This window comes from Pleuronectes platessa, chromosome 14 (genome assembly GCF_947347685.1).
Source record: "Pleuronectes platessa chromosome 14, fPlePla1.1, whole genome shotgun sequence".
Lineage (NCBI taxonomy): Eukaryota > Metazoa > Chordata > Actinopteri > Pleuronectiformes > Pleuronectidae > Pleuronectes > Pleuronectes platessa.
The window spans coordinates 11,860,576-11,882,665 of record NC_070639.1 but is presented as its reverse complement, the minus strand read 5'-3'; the positions used below and the strand labels follow the sequence as shown (position 1 = coordinate 11,882,665).

General features: G+C 42.2%; 2 protein-coding genes across 2 annotated transcripts in view; one reads left to right on the top strand and one right to left on the bottom strand.

The window, feature by feature from the left end:
- Positions 1 to 11,905, top strand: part of uggt2 (UDP-glucose glycoprotein glucosyltransferase 2) — a 38,650-nt gene extending 26,745 nt beyond the window's left edge. The window contains exons 33-40 of the mRNA XM_053439379.1: positions 3,897 to 4,001; positions 4,159 to 4,243; positions 5,130 to 5,312; positions 5,483 to 5,643; positions 8,455 to 8,569; positions 8,701 to 8,817; positions 9,888 to 10,053; positions 10,224 to 11,905. Of these exons, the coding sequence (XP_053295354.1) occupies positions 3,897 to 4,001; positions 4,159 to 4,243; positions 5,130 to 5,312; positions 5,483 to 5,643; positions 8,455 to 8,569; positions 8,701 to 8,817; positions 9,888 to 10,053; positions 10,224 to 10,249 (958 nt within the window). The 3' untranslated portion in view covers positions 10,250 to 11,905. The remainder of the gene's footprint in view (positions 1 to 3,896; positions 4,002 to 4,158; positions 4,244 to 5,129; positions 5,313 to 5,482; positions 5,644 to 8,454; positions 8,570 to 8,700; positions 8,818 to 9,887; positions 10,054 to 10,223) is intronic.
- Positions 11,906 to 12,005: 100 nt separating this feature from the next.
- On the bottom strand, positions 12,006 to 21,780 carry dnajc3a (DnaJ (Hsp40) homolog, subfamily C, member 3a). Its single transcript, XM_053439380.1, has 12 exons — positions 21,514 to 21,780; positions 20,926 to 21,036; positions 20,693 to 20,817; positions 20,130 to 20,204; positions 18,595 to 18,747; positions 18,306 to 18,487; positions 17,794 to 17,913; positions 17,429 to 17,534; positions 17,219 to 17,339; positions 13,491 to 13,623; positions 12,985 to 13,133; positions 12,006 to 12,562 (listed from the first exon to the last, which is right to left on the bottom strand). The coding sequence occupies exons 1-12, from the start codon at positions 21,593 to 21,595 to the stop codon at positions 12,420 to 12,422; spliced, it is 1,500 nt and encodes a 499-aa protein (XP_053295355.1). The 5' UTR covers positions 21,596 to 21,780; the 3' UTR covers positions 12,006 to 12,419.
- Positions 21,781 to 22,090: the final 310 nt, after the last annotated feature.

Genomic DNA, 22,090 nt, shown 5'->3' with positions numbered 1-22,090 from the left:
TGAAATGTTTCAATCACTGCCCTTTATGTTGAAAAAAGCTAATTCAGGTGATCTGGACACGTCCTGTAGACGTATTCTTGTCCTCTCCGACTGGGAGCATACGCCAGGCCCCGTCCAGAACAAGCCGAGCAGATTACAAATCCCTGCTGGTCTTGGCATCTGTTAATAAGGTGCCTGTGTTTGTCACTGGGGAAAACAAAACTTGGGTTACCCTCAGTAGCCTAATCCTGCCTCAACCAGGAGAAGATTAAAAGCAGAAAGTGGCCGGATGATGGACCACTACGTTTAAAGTTGAATGCAATTTTTAGACCATTTCCCATGGTATGGTTACATTTGAATAATGCAAGTACTCAACATTAAGAGGTTAAAAAAAGAGATCAAATAAGATTAATAAGCTTTAACACAATTGCTCCGTAAGTGCTAGAGATGAACTGATCTAAAATTAACTTGTATTTGACTGCATTTGGAGAGAGGAGAGTACTTTCATCTGGCAGGATTGTAGTATATCTTCCTTTACGAAATGAGAGTTCATAAATCTTAAGATGTAGAAGCCACTCATCACATTAGGAAGAAAATCTAACCATATATGCTACATTGTGCTTGTAGCTGCTATTCAGAACTAAAAATGATGCTCTGGAGAGTCTAACCTCAGCATCCTACGTTGTTACAATCCACCAATCACAATTTTTTTCAGTAACAAATGAGACAAAATGCTGAGACAATATTAAATTGTTTGACAGTTAAACCCTCACAAGAAAATATGTTTCTCTTAAAGAACGGAATGTCAGTCCCAGAGAAATAAACATTGGAATAAAAGGTTTTCAAATGTGCTGAATATTTCAACAAAGACATTGCGCGCAGACCTTGACCCTCAAAATATTCTTGTTTGAAAAGTTAAGACATTTTTCTGTCGTTCCGCACATTGCTTCGTTTTTTGAAACACTGACTGCTTTGAGAGCTTCGTCATTGAGGGGCGGGACTGAAGGCCACGCATTGATCTAACACCTCCAAAGAATTAGTGAGGTGGATCCATGCGGTAGAAGCTCCCTCTTGCTAAGCAGTCCTCAGCCCATCAGTGGAGTGAGGTGTGGTCTTGGCCATTCATGTTCTTTTGTTTCCCAAACTTAATCTGAAGAATACCAATGCTTTTAATGTCTGAGATTTTTGTAAAGAATCAAGTGGTTTTGTCTGAGGCTTGTTAAATGTGCTGGGCTAAAGCAAAAAGTGTTTGCAAACCATATAACTCAAAGGATAAACTGAACAACAGCATTAGGTTGTTGTGAGGAGGATGCTGCCTATGGTTGTGGCTTTATTTGTCATTGTTGAAATATTTCGCCATCACATTCCATTACTGCTTTCTCTCGGTGGAGAGACGCTCATTTATGACCTGTTCTTACAATTTATTTTTGTACTACTTTACAAATTTAGCTGGATGCCTAGACCACACTTTGGTCTCTAATAGTGTTTTCACTCTTCCTTTGTTAGGGATTTTGAAGTTTTTACAGGACACAATTTTTAGACCAATCATTACTTAGCATGAGAAATAGCTCCTCTCTTTATGCCCATGTGTGCGTCATGCTTGATGTCAAAAACAAACCAATAACTATGGCGCTCTCTCGCCTCACAGTCTTGCTAAATAAGGATGTTCACCCAGGTATCTAATTTCCACCACATCTGATTGGAGTCAGAGCCCATTTAGACCCATGTCTACTGCAGAGTTGTTTGACCTGGGAGTGAATGCCGATTTATCCTCTCCCATTGCAGACAAAAGCCAGATATTAGTGTGGTTTTTGGACACTTCAGTGTCACGGTTTCCATTACACACATATATTTACTGCACGTGGACAATCTGCCTATTGGTCTTTCTGCTAACTACAGTTTTGTCTGGTTAGTGCTGCTAACTGTGGCTGTGTGGATCCTTCCAGAGGTCCAGGTTATTATGGGGGCATCAGCCAAGTGGGCTCTCACCTGACCCTTGAAAGCAGCTCTATCTGAGCTGGGCCCCACTGTGGTGCTGGAGGCCCTTCAAAAGGCTGACTTAGTTGTCACAGACAGGAGTTATTCGCAAACCCCCTGAAGCAAATAAAAAATGTGTTAAGTGCAGGTAGAGAAATTAATTAAATGTCGTCTTAATGATAATGTGATAGTTAGATAGATAAGTTTGTGTTGATGGTTGCAACTTGCTCGCTAGTCAGACCATTGCACGTTTGTGTGTGTGTGAGAGCGTGCACGCGTGTGTGTGAGAGTTGGTTTTAGAGGACGTGTTGAGAAAAACATTATGCTCCCTCACCTCCCTCTCACTCACTGGTGTCCTCCTGGAGCCTCGGGCCGTGGCAGTGCTTGTGATTGAATGTGGGAGAGAGACTCTTTCCTCATCAGCAGTCCGTTTTAGACAAGGACACACAGTTTGACTGCAGACACATGTACCCCGCAGCACAAGTCCTGATTTCTGTCCGCTAAATGTGCCGCGCATCATGAGCCACTGCTCTTTAATAGCGGTCAGGGGGGGGTAGCGGTGCTTTCACAAATGAGGGGATTGTCCTTTTATTCTGATACATTTTCTGACTTACTCTATAACTCAGTCTGAAAAGTAAAAGACTGACCTAATGGGCTCTATCTTTGTGCCGAAAGAGATGTTCTGCACCATTTTTTTTCGAAGGCACTAAAGAGTTTATTTTGTTTGGTAAATATTTAGCTTGGCGTACATCACATTGGACTTTCATGCATCTGCCACGTACAGGAGGGACTCTTCAAAATCCCACAACAGCACAACATGGCAGAAATTATGAGCAACAACTTTCAGCATTTTGTGTGAAAAATATGCTAACTTAAACCTAAAACTTATAAGACATTGTCTGAAGATATGCTAATCACTGGAATGGCTGCAAACACCACAACTTTATGCAGTGTAAATGAGCTGTGTGAACAGGGAGTGTTACTTCTCTCTCTTCTCATCACTAAGCTCCATCAGGACCATCCATTCTCACAAGTTCTTTAGCCTCATTCCCATCCCAACTCCATAATGTGTTTCTATCTATCTGGAGACATTAAGAAGAAACATCCGCCCTCCGCAGAATCGGCTGCCGTACATTTATTTACGTTCCACAGCAGGATAATGTGACTTCTCAGGTTTCTCACTACTTTTAAAGGCGAGTTATTGTTGGGCTTGGTTTTTACAGACCATTGACCCATGTACATAAAACATATCGTATGGATCTGTCTCTTGCACCAAAACTGAATGGGTTCTGTCTTGGGTCAAGTCCCTCCCCTCCACAAAGTTGCATGTGAATCGGTTGAGTCGTTTTTTTGCGTAATCCTGCTATCAAACAAACAAATGTAGAAGAAAACAGAACCTCCTTGGCTGATGTTTGATAAACTGTTCACTGCTGCAGGGATATAGGCATCCAATTAGGAATGCAACACAAAAATATATAAAAAATGTTCCTGTTGCTTTTACTAAAACATTTAGATCCCATGACATTTGTCTCCAATTTAAAACGTAAAAGACCATATTTGTCTCTTATTCTTTTCCTCATGCAGTGAGTTGTTTAATGTCACAGCTGCCTTCACTGCGTCTGTTAGGATGTTGATTATTTGCGCTCCGAGTGTCGGCACATGAACTGAACTGCTGTCTAAACCATCCGAGTTCTAATCTTTTCCCGAGCGTCGTCATCGCCTATATCACGGCTCCATTTAAATAAAACACCTCCAGTTTGCTGCACAGTGATGCATGGTTTGTTGGAAAATGTTTTCTGCTGGGAAGTATAACTATTATTACCCCCCTGCTTTACGAAGCCATGGTGGCGACTGGCTTAGTCCTGATTTACTGTCACTGTGTGAAAAAACAGACATCAATCACTACACAACAACCTCATGTATTATGGTGTCGTTTACAGCATCACAGGTGGCGGCTCCAAGAAGGATGATGGAGAGAAGAAGAAAGAGGATGTTCTGAACATATTTTCTGTTGCCTCAGGCCACCTGTATGAACGCTTTCTCAGGTCGGTCTTTATTTCACACCAACACACAAACACACACACACACACAAACAAACACACACACACTCTGAAGTAGTTATTTTCCAGGTCCAACACGGATTACATTCCTTTCAGCCCTGATCCTGAGACTCACCTCTCAATCTTTCTATCTCCATCTCAGAATAATGATGCTGTCCGTCCTTCGGCATACCAAAACACCTGTCAAGTTCTGGTTCCTCAAGAATTACCTCTCTCCGTCTTTCAAGGTACTGCCCTGACTTCATGATTTCTTTATTTGCATTATTTCCACTGCTTTTTCAAAACAACGTGACCCGCAGTTCTGCAGACATTCAATTCCTCTCAATGGAGAAAATACCAGTGGATGGCTCCTTCCTCTGTGATGGCATGTGCTTAATCTCAAGGTTTCCGCAAATGAAATTGCCTAAAGGAGTTGCATTTTTTATTTTAATGGCATCTTTAGTGAATTCATCTTCATTTATCCAGTATTTTGAAATGGCTAACACAATATGTTATTCCACTGTTAATGAAATAGAGCTCATGATTTGTCTAACCAGCATTTCCTATGTCAAAAGGATGCTAATGACTCAGAATACAGTCGCCTAAGTGCATGTTCTCAGTACTCCGACAAAACCTTATCCTTAAAATTGTCTTTGTCATACTATAATTTTCTCAACAGCTAACTGATAAATTGCTTGGACTTTAATATTTGCCAATATGAGCCTTTTCACAGATATATCTGTTTTCGTTTCTGCTGATATGAACCCCCATGACAATATTTACTTTACAGAGTAAACTATTTAGAAAGTAAGTGCATTTATGATATATTTTATATAACATTTTAAAATGTAACTTTATTTTTATTTTCTTAGTTGAAGTACTTTATAATTGTTTTCTTTTTTTTATCTGTAGTCATTTATAAAATAGTTCATGGTTAAACTGTAAAATATGAATTCGATTTCTTGGTCATAAGGGTTGGTTGGACCATAAATTGTAACAAATATTCCACTGTATAGTTCTTGGTTGCATGTAAATAAATGTATGTGTGGTGAAGTGGATTTGATTTAGTTAAGAAAACGCGCTCTTGTACTTGATTGACTTTGACCCTTGGTGTTTTGTTCCCGGTGCGGTCAGGAGACCATCTCTTTCATGGCCGAGTCGTACGGCTTCCAGTATGAATTAGTTCAGTACAAGTGGCCGCGGTGGCTCCACCAGCAGACCGAGAAGCAGCGTATCATCTGGGGACACAAGATCCTGTTCCTGGATGTTCTGTTCCCCTTGGCGGTCGACAAGATCATCTTTGTGGACGCGGACCAGGTGAGGATCCAATTGCACTGAGAGGAAAGAGAAAAGTGTGCGGCTGGAAGTGAGAGACTCCTCTGGAACTGTTTCAGAGCTGTGTGTGACATTTGGGTGAGATTGTGAAATCCCCTGCAGAGTCTTCAGTCCTTCTCAGTCCTCACAGATGTTCTCTCTTTCTCTCACAGATCGTCCGGGCTGATCTGAAGGACCTGAGGGATTTAGACCTGGAGGGCGCTCCCTATGGCTACACACCGTTCTGTGAAAGCCGCAGAGAGATGGATGGCTATCGCTTCTGGAAAACCGGCTATTGGGCCTCACATCTGGGACACAGAAAATACCACATCAGGTACAGTGCCTTGCATAAGTATTCACCCCCTTTGGACTTTTCTACATTTTGTCATGGTATAACCACAGATTAAAATTTATTTCATCGTGAGTTTATGTAATGGACCAACACAAAATAGTGCATCATTTGGAAGTGGGGGGAAATATTACATGGATTTCACAATTATTTACAAATAAAAATCTGAAAAGTGTTGAGTGCATATGTATTCACCCCCTTTACTGTGAAACCCCTAACAAAGATCTGGTGCGACCAATTGCATTCACAAGTCACATTTGCAAGTCACATAATTAGTAAATAGGGTCCACCTGTCTGCAATTTAATCTCAGTATAAATACACCTGTTCTGTGACGGACTCAGAGTTTGTTGGAGATCATTACTGAACAAACAGCATCATGAAGACCAAGGAGCTCACCAAACAGGTCAGGGATAAAGTTGTGGAGAAATATGAAGCAGGGTTAGGTTATAAAAAAATATCCAGAGCTTTTTACATCTCTCTGAGCACCATAAAATCCATCATAAGAAAATGGAAAGAATATGGCACAACCGCAAACCTACCAAGAGGAGGCCGTCCACCCAAACTGAAGAGTCGGACAAGGAGAAAATTAATCAGAGAAGCAACCAGGAGGCCCATGGTTACTCTGGAGGAGTTGCAGAGATCCACAGCTGAGGTGGGAGAATCTGTCCACAGGACAACTATTAGTTGTCTACTCCACAAATCTGGCCTTTATGGAAGAGTGGCAAGAAGAAAGCCATTGTTGAAAGGGATCCATAAAAAATCCCGTTTGGAGTTTGCCATAAGCCATGTGGGAGACACAGCAAACATGTGGAAGAAGGTGCTCTGGTCAGATGAGACCAAAATTGAGCTTTTTGGCCTAAATGCAAAACGCTATGTGTGGCGAAAACCCAACACTGCCCATCACCCTGAGCACACCATCCCAACAGTGAAACATGGTGGTGGTAGCATCATGCTGTGGGGATGCTTCTCTTCAGCAGGTACAGGGAAACTGGTCAGAATAGAGGGAAAGATGGATGGAGCCAAATACAGGGAAATCCTTGAAGAAAATCTGATGCAGTCTGCAAAAGACTTGAGACTGGGGCGGAGGTTCATCTTCCAGCAGGACAATGACCCTAAACATACAGCCAGAGCTACAAAGGAATGGTTTGGATTAAAGAATGTTAATGTGTTAAAATGGCCCAGTCAAAGCCCAGACCTCAATCCAATAGAGAATCTATGGCAAGACTTGAAGATTGCGGTTCACAGACGGTCTCCATCCAATCTGACTGAGCTTCATCTTTTTTGCCAAGAAGAATGGACAAACCTTTCCATCTCTAGATGTGCAAAGCTGGTAGAGACATACCCCAAAAGACTTGCAGCTGTAATTGCAGCGAAAGGGGGTTCTACCAAGTATTGACACAGGGGGGTGAATACTTATGCACCTAACAGATGTCAACTTTTTTGTTCTCATTATTGTTTGTGTCACAATAAAATTTATTTTGCACCTCCAAAGTACTATGCACGTTTTGTTGATCAAACGGGAAAAAGTTTATTTAAGTCTATTTGAATTCCAGTTAGTAACAGTACATAATGGGAAAAAGTCCAAGGGGGGTGAATACTTATGCAAAGCACTGTATATTTCAACAGCAAAGTGTTGGAGATTAAAGCCACATTAAACAATGCCGAAGCACGGAATTCTGACATTTAAAAAATGAAACAATAACACAATAATCACTCCCTGTAACATATGCAGCAGAATTAATTCATGCATTTTTAAATAGTAACATTCAGAACACTGTGTTTCTACAGACACCTTCTTACCTGTAGGCTATTCGGCCAGTTTATTTAGTCAGGGACATTCGTGATTTGCTTTTGCAATTTGTAGAGCAGAATGAAAAGAGTCCTAAAACATATCTGTCACTATTACATTTAATTTCCTTTACATTAGCTTGGATTCAGATATTCATCAGGAAGCCTTCATTATTCTGCAAGAGTTTTCTTTAGTACTACTTAACTCAAAGATAAGAAGAAAATAACTAAATAATAATGTAGTTTTATATGTAGAGGCTCAAGATGCTATTGCTGTTTTTGTTGTTCTTCATCTTTCAATTTAATTGTCAAATTTAGGGGAAAGCTAAAACTTTCATTAGGTTTCCAAACAGGACTTTACTACTAATTCTTTTCATTTAAACAATCCACCAGAGATGGGCTCTATAAGAATTGTGCTTGATTGTTAGAGAATTAAAATTATTTCACCCAGATTCTTTTGCACAAGCTGAAATCAACAAATCCATATAGGATTAAATTAATCCTGATATAAAAAAATGTAAAATAGTTCAGCTCCCTGCTGGACGTAAGGAGATGTACTTCTGTCAGTGTGATGACTGATCAGGTGGCAGCTAGTAGGAGAACACAGCTGCCATGATGGCGTCTCTGTTTTCGGCCGATGAAGACTGAAAAGAGTTTGAATCTATAGTGACTTGATGGGATGTCGGCGTGCCGCTCACTCTGTGGTACGACCTCCGGGAAGCGGAGAGATGATCCATATCATGGCCCCAGGGAAACATAAGGTGGTGAATTCCTCTGGCAATCTTACATCTAATAAGTGAGAAGTGAAAATGCAGAGTCCACACCTTCAGGTTTATTAATATGACGAGTTGGGTACAATTATCCAAATGTGCCTGGAGTATTTATCTTGAGTCATTTTTATGAAGTCCCTCCTCCGGGCTTCTTCCTTTAGGAAATGTTTTTTTCACACCTCTCTCTCTCTCTCTCTCTCACCCTTTTCTCTCTCTCCTCTCCCATATTTCACCCAGTGCTCTGTATGTCGTCGATTTAAAGAAGTTTCGTAAGATTGCAGCCGGGGACCGATTACGAGGCCAGTACCAAGCCCTGAGCCAAGACCCTAACAGCCTGTCCAACCTGGACCAGGTACATATATCAGAAAACAACACAATTACTTTATATGATACAGAGTTTCTTCTTGTAGCACTACTACTACTATTACTATAACTTTATTCATGTATCATATTTTTAATACACCTTTAATATTTTGTTTCTAGGACCTTCCTAACAACATGATCCACCAGGTGGCCATCAAGTCTCTTCCTCAGGAGTGGCTGTGGTGTGAGACGTGGTGCGATAACGCCTCCAAAGTCACAGCGAAGACGATAGACCTGGTGAGTCCCGGAGCCGTCAGCTCAGTCTACAGCCGTTTAAAGACATGAACTCTGGAAAACATCCGTAAAATTGGGTCAGGACATTTTCTGGATTTCGTCTTTCTTATGTAGCAGGAGATTGTGTGGGTTAGACGAGTTCACAGCATCAGGAAAATGTCCAGAACGTTTAGGCGAGAGGCGGCGTCTGGGTAGAGAAAGCAGTAGGAATGACATGATGCATAAATTCTGCTCCAGAAATAGGGTTAGGGTTAGGGTTATAAGTTATGGTTCACAGCACATCGACACCAGCGTCGGTCCTTATCTCTAAAAGCTCTCGAATCTAGTTTTCTTTCCAAGATGACAACTTCATCTGTGTCTTCTGCATGTAGGACTTTTCCTCTGGAGACGCAGTGTGTGTCACCAATGTCATCAACATGCTTTCTGGGATTTTCTTCAAATTTTCCTGTTGTCTTCTCACATTGTACATTTACTGGACATTTTATTTTCGTGGCCGTAAGGATTTTTTTTTTCTTGTGGAGCAGCTGACTGAGTCTTCAGATACATTTCACAAGGATTTCAGTGCAGGTCTGAAAGCGGCTTGTGGAATGACACCAGACAACTAACCAGAATTACTGAATAATTCATCATCAAATCAAATTATTCTGTTTTGATAGTGAAGTCCTTCCGTATTATTTATTCAGATCATTATTTTGATTCTGTAAACACGCTGATAAGTGGAGTAATATTGTTGCTATGTATTTTTTACCAGAGCATATTTCCAGTCACTAATGTCCATGAGACACTCTGCATTTAGGAGGCAACTGAGGAGCAATCCCGTAGCCTCCTAAACTAATTTAGAGAATTACAGTGCAGGCTCCATTCCACTGAATTAGGAAGCATTGTCTCATTGTGGTATAGGACACCACTTGGTAACTCAGACAGTAGACATGGCCTAACATCCTTTTAACGGAATTGGAAATCAAATTAGGTTCAAATGCTGCCACAGACTGTGCTGCCAATGACCATCTGACTTGTGGGGAGAAAGTGGCTCTGGTGGCGTGAGTGATGCTTTGTCTGCTTTTCTGCTGCAGTGTAATAACCCCAAGACCAAGGAGCCCAAGCTGACGGCCGCGGCCAGGATTGTACCTGAGTGGGTCGAGTATGACAACGAGATAAAACGGCTGCTGAGACGAGTCGAGGAGCAGGGAGACGCAGAGAAAGAAGAACACAGTCCCTCTGCCTCACAGCACAAAAAAGGTTGATAGAGGGAAAAGAAAGAATATTCCCTGTGCCTCAATATGTGCTTATTTTTAGCCGACTGAGAATTCAAACTGTAACACCTACCTATTCAACCTTGTGATCCAATTTCTTTTTCCCACTGTGTTCGCTTTCCTAATTTCCGTCATACGTCTCTTCCCCCTGCACAGACGACAACCTGCGTGATGAACTTTAGTGTCTGCCAGCGCCCTGCTGGAGAGGAGGGAGGCAGCACCTTCTGCAGGCAGGCCACCCGCTGAAGCCTGAAGACAGACCGTTCCATCTAAACATAGCCATGCAGGACAAGGATGTTGTAGAGATCTCAGAGATGCCATAACTGCTGCTGCTGCTGCTGCTGCTGCAGTCGATACGTCGTGATGTAAGTGTGAGCCGCCAGCTGTGAACTCCTGGTGCACCCCCAGCACCAGTCAGGCCTCGGCCGGTACGGTGTTACTGGAAAATGAATTTTCAATTCAGTGTGCGTGAGGGACAAATAGTTGGCGTTTGTGGCATTGTTGATTAATGCAAAGAATCTTAAAAGGCACATCTCTCAGACTACGTCCACATTGTTATGTTTTAGTTTTTTATTGTTACTAGGTTTACGCCCGCTGTCCAAATTACTTCAGTTTATGAGTGTCTCAGGCTGAAGTTTGGAAACGCTGGGGCTGCGTTTTAGTCTGAACAGGCAGAAACTGAGATGTTTGAAAACGAGGATGCAGTCATCCGCCTTTACTTCCTCATTCTTACAGTTCCATCTCATTGTTGGTCAAACTAAAGAAATCTCTCGTCTTACTTTTCATCATCGCTGTTCCTTCATTCATTGTATTTTCTATAACCAAGCAACCAACCACAGAGTAGACAATGTGCTTCCTGATTATGATGTTCAAATGATTTCTGCTGTGTGAGTATGGACGGGTATTATCATGCGGAGGTCTTAAAATTAAAGTGTACTGGTGTGGATGTAGCCTGAGAACCTAATCTTAAATCAAATTTGTATGTTCTTTGTTCAAAGCTTTTTCAGAGGCATTCTATTTACATTATTCTTCATTTGACTTTGCAAACTTGGACTTTGATCACATTTAGACTGAAATGCCAAAACCAAAGTTGTAACATGTCTTATTTTTAAATGTTACTTTAATGAAATGCAATGTTGTTCTATTTGAGCAGCAGTTAGCACTGTCAGCTTAACAGTGCTAAGTCCCGCCCCCATGAGTTGTGATAACATGCATAGCATTTATTTTTTTGTGGTGCAAAACACCAGGAATACTTGAGCAGAGCTTCGCCTTCATTTCATATGGATCATCCACTGGTGACCATGCAAATGTTGCATCAGAATACTATCTCACTGCTCATAGTCATGTCCACATGTCAGACCCGTTGCTGGTAGAGAAGCCTGCACTGCCTTTTTACAAGCTCATGAGTGATAAGTTCAGGGGGCGGGGCCTAGTGAACAGCCCCCTGTCTGTTTACCTTTGGCTCAGCAGACCAGGCTGAGCTGCTTCTGTTGCCAAGATGTGGATGAAGAATCCTCATTTGCACTCTACAGGTCATGGTTTATGTGAAGAATACAGGATTTTAAATTATTTCACTGTTAATTCCTTATGTGCGTTCATGTTTCACATGTTAGGAAAGAACCTTTCAATATTTAAATTCCCCAGTGACCCAGTGTTTTGTCTCAGGAATAAGACGAGTGCTGCTGCTCGATGAAGCCAGGAGCAGTTTTTTTTTCTTCTGTATCATATATGAAAATGGGTGTAGGACGTCTGGGCACCCATCTGTCAATGCGCTGTGTCACAGAAATGTTTATACTATGTGATGGAAAAAATAAATAAACATTTGATACAAAACCGTAGCTACAAAAAGCAGTTAGTGGATTTTCTTCACCTGTGGATGTAAAGGGATTTGTTCTTCACTCTGAACCACTGCATTGTGTGGAAATACAGTCAATGTAGTAAATTACTCAATATTTTAATTTCCTCGTTTTAATGTACATAAATAGCTCTTTATTTACACTTCAGAAAAACTCCATATAAAAATAGCACTGTACCTATGTACAAACTGAAAGGATGTGAATTGTACAGCATACAATACATGGAGAGGATGGAGAATGATCAGTTGGTCTTGACAGATAAAAGCTGCTTTGCACTCGGCAGTGATTTGTTAGCATAGCAACAGTCCGTCCCCAAACGGAATCTGAAGTTGTATTATTCAACAACGAAGATGTGTCTTAAATTAATGTCGCTGAATCTAAGTGACGATTGGTTCCACATTGGAATGCGCTGGCACGCCTCTTGTCAGCGATCTCCCTTTTGAATAGGGAGGAAAATACAAACAATCCCCTCAAGCAGTGCTGGACTGGAGCCTCCTCAGTTGAAGTTGAATTTAAAGTTAAAGGGTCCAGAACCGAAGGGATTGAAACCGGAGTGACCTCCATGGAAGTTCTGATGGTGACTCTGCTGGCTCTCTGGATCCATGGGGTCCTCACCGTGGTCGAACTTGGTTCTCATCTCTGCAAAACACAAATTAACATGTTTTTATGCAATGCTTTGAAAAGACTTAAGTGGAAGCCTGTCAACAGTTGACAGGGAGGAGTTTTGCATTTGGCTCATACGGGTTGAGTTCATTTAACCTTATACTAAATTGAATGCATTTTGCAGGAAAATGTATTTAATTAATCATTTCTGTGCACTTCTCTTATCTCATTTGGTCAGTTAAGTTTATAAATCTTACCAAACTAGAGAGGATTGTGTCGCAATATTGGAATGCATTAATACAAAATCATGGACGAAAGGTTGTGTCTACTGCAGACCCTAACAATCGGTGTGATATCGGTAATGTTTGCTGACATGAAAAGTTTATTTTACAGAATAAACACTGAAGAAGAGATTTTTGTTTACATATTTGTAAAAAGTAGACAGGACTCCTCGTTACCTGGGTCAGTGAGAACCTCTTTGGCCTGAGCGATGTCTATGAACCTCTTCTCCGCCTTCTTCTTTTCCTCTGGATTTTGGAAGTTGTCCGGATGCCACTGTTGTGCCATTTTCCTATAGGCTTTGATGATCTCCTTTTTCTGGGCATTTCTGTGACCATGGGGGAGACGACGATCAGCTCATTTAGCTGGAAATAAGATCAAGATTCTATACCCTTGTTCTCAACATGAGCCGACTCTAATAATACCAGTGTCAGGGTTAACATGGCTCCTATAAAATATACCATTACTTATAATAACCACGAGCACCTCTGTTGCCGTACATTTGTCAGTAGAGCTTTTGAATGCAACAAAATTCTTAAAAGTCGACAAAACTATAACATTCAAAAGCATTAGGGCTTATTTTGTGGTTATTCAGCACTTAAAACTGACATCAAAACATAAATGGAATCCCGATGCACCACCTTTTACCCAGAGTTTTTAAGAGATTCCAGTGATCAGTGCTCACCTCTTCACGCCCAGGATCTTATAATAATCCCTCCGCAGCGACTGCTTGAGGAGTCGCTGAGCTTTGTCCAACCCTTCTTTAATCTGACGGTCATTCTCACTGTGTTTAGCCGCCGTCTCATAGTCACGGATAGCTGCAAAGACAAAAAGCAAAAAGGGCGGGCTAGGATCAGCATTGCTTATTCATACAAAACAGCCAATGGGGGTGAATTACAGTATCAACAGTATTCAACTGACACAAAAGGCTCCAAGTCCTCGAGCATTGAGTGATAAAGTTTCTTTGAGCAAGGCACCGAGCATGTTTTGGGATTAATGTTTTGTTTGGGAGACTCCACTGACATGATGAACCTTCTGAACTTAAAATAACTGTCTGAGGCTGATAGGTAAAGATGTCCTTTGTACAGAAGTTTTGGATGAAGTCTTTAATAGAATAATATTCTAAATAAAAAAAGGACGACATGTCTCCACTTCCTCCTGTTGTATAAAACTGAAAGCAAATTTCAGTTTTATCCTCCATCTTGCGCTTCTGATGTCATTTCGATCCAGAGTCTGTGCAGTAGTGATCGTGGTGAGGAGCCGCGGTGTCGAGCCGATACTCACTACACCAAACATGAGTCAGTCTCACCTGTCAATCAGGACGTTTTTAAAACATTAAATAACCATTTAAAACCAAGAACCACCTAAAAAGACAGAAAATGTATTTGACTATTACGTTAACTTATTAGTTCGGACCATGTTCCATCTGGAGGAGGTCGGGTTTATGACCTATACTGCAGCCAGTCACCAGGGGGCGATCAGAAGAATTTGGCTTCACTTTGTGCTATCAAAAAAGCGTCTGGCTAAAAGTAAAACCCACATGAGCAAACATCTGAAAGTGACTGATCTTGTACTTTATCCAGAAAGCCCCATCACATCCGGATAATGTTGCAGCAGCTCCAGGCCGTGTGTGTGTCTGTGTGAGTGAGTGAGTTCATGCATGTGTGTGTGTGTGTGTGTGTGTGTGTGTGCGCGCTCAGAGGCTTGTTTACCCTGTTAAAATGTACTGAGGTGAATTTAAAACCCATGGGTTCTGACAGTTTAAAAGCCCACATGAGGTCGGCTGTTCCCACCTGCTGATGTGCTTGCGGTCAGACAGCGTCTCCTGCGGTTGCAGAACTGATGAGCTCTTGGTAAACGGTGTTATTACTCTGGCTCTGACCTGCCTGCAGGGTTGCCGCTGTTAATTGTGGATTTAATTGGATTTACATGCATGTGTGCGTTTGTGTAAGAGAGATCGTGAATGTTCTTTTCTCTTTTGGAATTTTACATGACTTGTTTTGTCCTCTCGGCGTTAAATAGAAGTTAAATTCACATTTGTAGAAGTGACACTATAGATGGCAAATCTAGGAACTGACGGGGCTTTAATCTGACTGATTTCTTTCCTCTATTAAACAACTTGGACGATTATTATTGTACTTAAAGAGGACACGCATCTAATTCTTACCACCCACAGCCTGTACCATCAAGCGCTGTGTAACTCCAGCCTCTGAGAATGTCAGGTGTGAGGAATGTTGTCTATAATGTAAATGACGTACATTATCCAACAGATCCAAAGTAGTTCTGAGCGACTGTTCTAAAAAATACACTCCTCCTGACCGTATCATCCTGCTCGGTTATGAGTCATTACTTTAGGTTTTATTTTAGTCTATGCAGCTCAAATCAATAGGAGTGTTGGAGACAGACGCACTGGAATCAGCTGAAAACGTCATAAATATTGTTAAAATAGAAAATGAGAGTGCTGGCTCGGCCTAGGTTTTCAGTTCTGCACCTCAACACTGAATAACTGCTAATACTGATACCAATCCTGTACTTACTTATCGTATAATGCACACTGCACCACTATGCCGAACTTTCAGGGGATATTTGTAATTGTGTGTACCGAATTTACATCTTTAATAAAAAGAAGAAAAAAAATCACTTCCAAAATATCTCTGGCACCCGTAGTGACATAAGAGAGTTTCAGGTTCTTATACGAAAAACAGCTGATGTAAAAATGACTCTATAGGAACCAGGGTTGGGATGTTGCACTGAAAATCTACACAAACACACTGAAGGGAGATGAATGGTTTAGAATTGATTTCAAACTTAATTGTAAGATAAATGGAAGGGATTCTGACGATCTCTGAGCCAATCGGTTAACTTCTGACCACAAATTAGCCTCTGGGGGTAGCGGCCAATATTTTGTCAGCAATTGGAACCCAAACTCTGTTCGGCGAACTCGTTTACATTCCGATGGGTCCACACCAATCGAACGTTTCTCCACACAAACAGCGATCCTTTTTGTTGGTGTTTTAGGTCCAGACAACACTGTGTCTAATCTTTATTAGCAACTATCGGCATATGAATACAGATAAATAAAACCCTGCTCAAATGTGATCGGCCTAGCTAGAAAACAGAAAGCCTCCTGTGGTCCCCTGCCTACATATCTAGCATATTCACAAGGAGAACCTGTTCATAAAGGATGCATGGTAGTGGCAGACCACCAGGTGACAGGGCGGCTGGGAGGTGATTTAACAACACGTAGAGGAAAGTGTTGTTTCGTGCTAATCCTGCCTCTGCCTCCACGGGCTTAATGACGACAGTCAACGCTTCAACTTCTGCATGATGTCAGCTCTTCATTTTGTAGACGACACTTACTTCTAACACACTGATGATGAGGATCTTTGAATTTTTCGGGCAGAAATTGTTAAGTGCTCGTTGTGTTTACTGACATTTAGGCTTTGATTTTCTTTTTTCAAATTCACAGTCACAGGAGATTTACTTCAGAGCGACTGTGTTAAATGAGACAGAATTTAATGATCAGGTCAAAGAAGCTGATGAGCGATTACTTTACTTCACTGGGCATAGTGTTACAGGGACCCCTTGTGGTAAACTATTGCCATGACATCCAATAGTTAGGCCTCTCAAGTGAAGTAGAGGTTATTACAACATACTGTACACTCAGTGATATGGCTTGCATTAAAATAAATGGATGTATCTACTAAAGTGGTCAGAAACTTCCGAGCCACTCAAGTGGCTTTCAGACATTTACTGAACTCCATTTGTGTTTACAGCCCCATCAGATTTCAGGATAATCTCCTGAAATCTGATGGGGCTGTGAACACAAATGTCCAACTCAGTTTCTGCGGATATTCTCTTAAGTTTCTCCTGCCAGCCTCTTAGTAAAAACTCTGGATAGTGTCTGAATGAGCCCATATGAGAAAACAGTAGGAGATTATCTGGAGTAAGTTTATGACATTTCTAACATGCAACAGATGCAAAAACTATCTGATGTCTGTGTTGTTGTGAGCGAGTCTGAGCAGCACCATCTCCTGCTGTGTTCTTTATTTGTGAAAGGCAAACACCGGAGAATGTCTGGCCCCCGTGGTGTGGACATTTTTCCGGAGTTCGTGTCTAAAAAGTCTTTAAAGGCAGATAAATTGTGTGAAGTGAGCACATTTAATTGTGGTTGTTAAGTAAAGTTACAAAAATCTGCACAACAGCTGTGTCACAGGTGAGTCCTTCTTTAACAAATAACAGTAGAGAATGTCCAAGGACTTGAGTAGAGAATGTGTCCAAGGACATGTCACGTGGCAGCAGGGAGAGAATGTCCCAGGACATTCTCTACTCAAATCAAGAATTCACAGCAGAGTGTGAGACCGACTCCACTAAACTGCCAAAATAAGACACGGCCACATCTGACAGTCTTACCTTCCTCATACTGCTCGTCCTGGATAAAGGCCTCAGCTCTGTCCTTTAGCACGTTTACATTCTCTGGGTCCGACTCCAGGACTTCACTACACACCGAGATAGCCTTGCTACCATGCTGGCCCTGGTCACAGCATGTACAAAATGCGATGTTCAGACACAGAGTATCACGGGTGAGTTACTACATCACGTGGCAGTAGGGAGAGGTCTTACCTGAGCCAGTGCATGGCAGATACGCCCCTTGGCAAGGAGAGAGAACTGGGGAACTTTGGGCTCAGTCTTCATCACCGTCTCATATTTACTCACAGCGTCGTCATATCTAAGAGAACAAGAGGCACTCAGTCATTCTCTTGATTTAAAAAAAACACATCTTGGGTGTGTCAAATATAATGTGACATCCATTCACATATATGTGTTTTCCATGCCTGTCTATAAGGGCAGAAAAATGACGGAGGATAAGGACACATTCATTCTACAGCTAACACAATCCATGGAATTCAGAGGGGATGTTATTTTGATTATTTACACAGATACACAACTGCCTGAACACATACAGACATACACCCACACACACACACCTCTGCTCTTGGATGAGTTCCTCTGCAGACCGGATCTGTTTGTTGAGCTTCTTGACCTGCTTGTAATGGCTGTAGCACTGCTTGTGATCAGGATCCAGCTTCAGGCACTCGCGCACTTCACTGCAGATCAGAGGAGGAAGAAAAGTGAATGTGGTGACAACAGGCTCATGGTTGATGTTACTGCATGTGCAGTATGTGTGCACACAACAGTCCAGCAGTAACAACAGTTTTGGTGAAGCTCAAGCTGATATGATTTTATTTTAGAAGCCACACTGTGCATTGTTTTTTTCTTGTGGCCCTTTTTCTGCTTGGCTTCTGATTTTAGCTGTTGTGCTCCAGATGTTTTCTCATCTCACTTTTTTTGCTTCACATCACCTAATGAAATATAGATTTACAACGGTTGAGAGATGTAATCTAATATTTGAGACAGTTTAGTATATAGGAGGGTCTCTCTTAGTGACACTGTTTTACCCTGGTCCCGCAAAATATTGTAGTCTGCAAGTTGTTCTTACTTGAGGGACATCTCATGGTCTCCCAGGTTATAGTAGATGGTGCTGAGTTTGTAGAAAGCCTGGGTGTTGTCATTCTTTAACTTCGACGCAGCTTTGAGGTCGCTGACGGCCTTCCCCATCTCTCCCATGTGGATAAAGCACTCGGCTCGCATCTCACGAGAAGTCACATCCCAAACGCAAGTCTGTCACAGGAGGACGGGGACTCTTACAAACTGCAGGACTCATTATAACGACTACACCAATGCTTGCAGGAAGAAATCAGGCAATGCTGACGAGGCACGCCGCTCACCTCGATGATTGCGTCGAGCTGGACAGAGGCTGTCATGTAATCCTGGCTGCTGTAGCTGCTGTGTGCCTGAGCCACCAGCCGCTGAATTTCATCCGACTTTGTCAGCTGACTCTGGGCTTCTCTCTCGTCTTTGTCGTTGGGGTGGGACTTCAGCTGGAAGATTGCAAGGTAAGACATTATATCAGCTACTTAGAAACAAAATGAACTGTGTGCTTAAGAGAATTTTGTTCTCTCCCTCCCAAATGGGTTCCAATATGAGCTCTTATATTTCTGTGCCAATTACAGCAGTGCTTACCATACCTGACACCCATTACATTACAATCACCCCCATCAAAGAGGTCATCATATTCACAAGGGCAATCTCAGCTAATGACACATCCTTTACGAGGAGACCTGGCTACCCCATGAGTGTTTCCTGTTGGCTCAGCTAAAGAAAGAGTGTAGAGCATAAATGTGAAGCATTACACCAGGCCGGTGTGGTGGACTGCTGAAGCAGCAGGACAACATGCAGCTCAGGTCAGATTTTTTGACAATATACCAGCAGAGTATTGTCCATATAAATCTTTACAAGCTCAAATGCCAATAGGGCTCAACAGGTAATCAAAGTCCTTGCTATCTAGAAGCAGGAATTATTAAAGCTGATTGCCAGTGTAAAACTTTCCAGGCTTTGCACCGTGACTGTTTAACCTCTGACTGTTTAACTTATTGTAGATATAAAAAGGGCATTTGTGTCTTCTGGGGTCTAACATGGTAAATCCAATGAAAAATGCATTAGCGAGTCTTAATCCTTAATAAGCACCTACAAATGGTCCCTGAAGGCCCGAAAGAGAGCCCACTCAATTTAATCTTGTAAGATGGCTTATGGATGCAGCATGTTTCATATTGTATTATGTGTATCACTTAACTCCCAACTGGAGTTTTGTTAAAGGTTGAGCAAGCAAATCTAATCCAATAAACATTAATTGCAAATCAGTTGAAGAAGAGGTACCGTTCAACCTTTCCATCATTGAAAGACCATGTGTCTGCAGACAAGAGACCGCAAGAAGGCAAGTGAAGGGAAGGAGTGTTTACCAGTGATGCTGGGATGGCATCTCCGAGAAGTGTGGAGCGGTATGGAAGCTTTGACGGTGTACTGTTGGAACAGCTCACTTGATTTCTTTTTTTGCTCCATAGTGTTTTGGATGCAGTGTTTTTCTGCATGCAATTTGCTTGACAAAGTTTAATATTACAAATTTTGTTTTGCGACAGCTTCAGAAAGTAATCAAATCTGCAAAGACGTAAGACGCTCTGGATTCCGTCATTGTGTTGTTGTCTTAGCGGTGTGCATATATGAACGTGGGAGATGGCACTTCTAAAGGAGCAGAGAAGACATGGGGTATTTCTTCTGAGTTGCTTACTCCACCTCCTAAATCTAACGGTGAATTTTGAATCATATTGATACCACACTAGTCTAGATCTGAGAAACGCTGACATCTCCTGGTGAACTCTGTTTATCATGACTTCTTCTCAGTCCCATTAAACTGGATGTTACTCACCACCTTCTTGAAGTCACTCTCTGCTTCGTCGAGTCTCCCCTGCTTCAGAAGGAGATTTCCTCTCTGTAGTCGTGCCTGTTGGGAGAGGGAGAGAGGGAGAGAGGGAGAGAGCAAGCAGAGTCAGGCTGAATGAATGATTGTACAGCTCTCTTATGAAGAAAGATTTCAACAGTTTAAGTTTCATTATAAAGAGCTCAGGGTTGATATTGTGGTGGTGGCTACAAACAAATCAATGTAATATCACTGAGAACCATAAAGGTACTTCTGATTCATTGTGAAACTTGGTCAGCTGGACATCAGCTGTGTAGGTGAGCCTTCATATGTGGAACAGGATCCATTAGTGTTCACACGGTGAAAAGAGTGAGGCCTTATGCATCCCACACCCTCTTCAGATTTGGTCTGAGTGATCGGATCTCAGGACACATCGAGGACACATTGAGAGTGCATTCAGACAGATGTTAACACCAGGTCTGAACTAGGTCACAGGTTATATCTCTGGTGAGGGTGCAGTACGACACGTGAAAATAAGATTCAAGACAAATTGGTGAACAGCAAAAATGTACCGATGTGAAGTCCGGTTTGAGCTCTATGACTCTGCTCAAATCTGGCAGCGCCGACTTGGACTTCCCCATGGCAAGAAACACCGTCGCTCTCCTGTAGAAGGCCATGTAGTTCTTGGAATCTCCGTCTGATGACACACAATGGAGACAAATGAGTGCAAAAAATTTTGCACTGCAATTTCTAATGTCACCAAAAAATGGAAACACCGCTAACTCTGCATGTTGATGACACTTACCCACAGCAGCGTGGAAATGAGAGAGGGCATCAGCTAACTGTCCAGCAGCCAGCAGCTTCTTCCCCATCTCCATGTGATTGTCCACACTCCCATCCCGACCACAGGTCACCCCTGAAACACACACACACACACACACGAACACACACACATTAACACTACTGAGCATATACTGCAACACTACAGTGACGTGTTCTCGTTTGACAGACAGCTCTGACAGACAGCACTGACAGACCACTGACACGCTGGACATGACTTTGACATGTAGCTAGCTTGACGTTTTGAAGTTAACAACTAGTTAGCTTACACCTAAGGGTGGCTAGCGTTAGCATGGTGGCAGTTGTGCTAGTTTTGAAATCTCCCGTGGGCAAAAACAAACTGAAAACTTTAACTAACAATAGGCAGATACAGGGTTACTTTAAAAAAAAAATGGTTAGCTAGCTTAGCGTTAGCCGACACTCTAGTGGAGATGTTGACATTAGCATTAAAGCTAATAACAGGCAGTTTCGACTAGGCTAACATTGTTGTATCGATAACTTAAGTTGCAGTTAGTTTGTCTAGTAAAGTTCGGTTGTTAACTCATCCTCTTACCTTCGTATCTCATGTCAACCAGGACAAGAACATATGGGATGTAAGTCAGTATTTTGTGAGCTACATGCTCAATGGACACCATGGTTCAGTTCGTGTCCGACGAGTCCTCGTGCTCCCGATGTCCCACAGAAAACGAGCCCGCGTGGTTTCAGCTGTAGTTTGTCTCGTTGAGTGTCCACAGTCCCATCACAGGAGAGTCCCGCAGCATGGTCTCTGTGTCTGTCTCTGTCCCACTCAGGACAGCAACCCACCCGATCGTGGGGGACACTGATTGGCTGGATGCGCCGGACAGCCCCGCCCAACTCCGCTGGTTCAACTGAGAGGAGCCACGGCAGCATTAAGAGAGAGGGAGAGGGGGGGGAGAGACGGAGAGAGAAAGATAGAGAGAGAGAGGGAGGGTGAGGGGGGAGAGAGAGAGAGGGAGAGAGAGAAGGGGGACAGGTTTGTAATAATTTTTGTTATATTTTTTAATTTTAAATTTATCAACGGATTTTTCCCCCCACAAATTTAGATCAAATTTAGATTTAGAATCCGACATATTGTAGCAAATGGATAAATGGAGGCAGAAGACGTGAAA

What these genes read in the sequence shown, in the direction of transcription:
- dnajc3a (XM_053439380.1), bottom strand. Translation starts at nt 21,595, where the DNA reads ATGGTGTCCATTGAGCATGTAGCTCACAAAATACTGACTTACATCCCA. An exon ending in TCAAACCGGACTTCACATCG is followed by an intron (nt 20,205 to 20,692) that starts GTACATTTTTGC and finishes CTCTCCCAACAG; the next exon opens with GCACGACTACAGAGAGGAAA. An exon ending in GGACGAGCAGTATGAGGAAG is followed by an intron (nt 13,624 to 17,218) that starts GTAAGACTGTCA and finishes TTGTCTTTGCAG; the next exon opens with CTATCCGTGACTATGAGACG.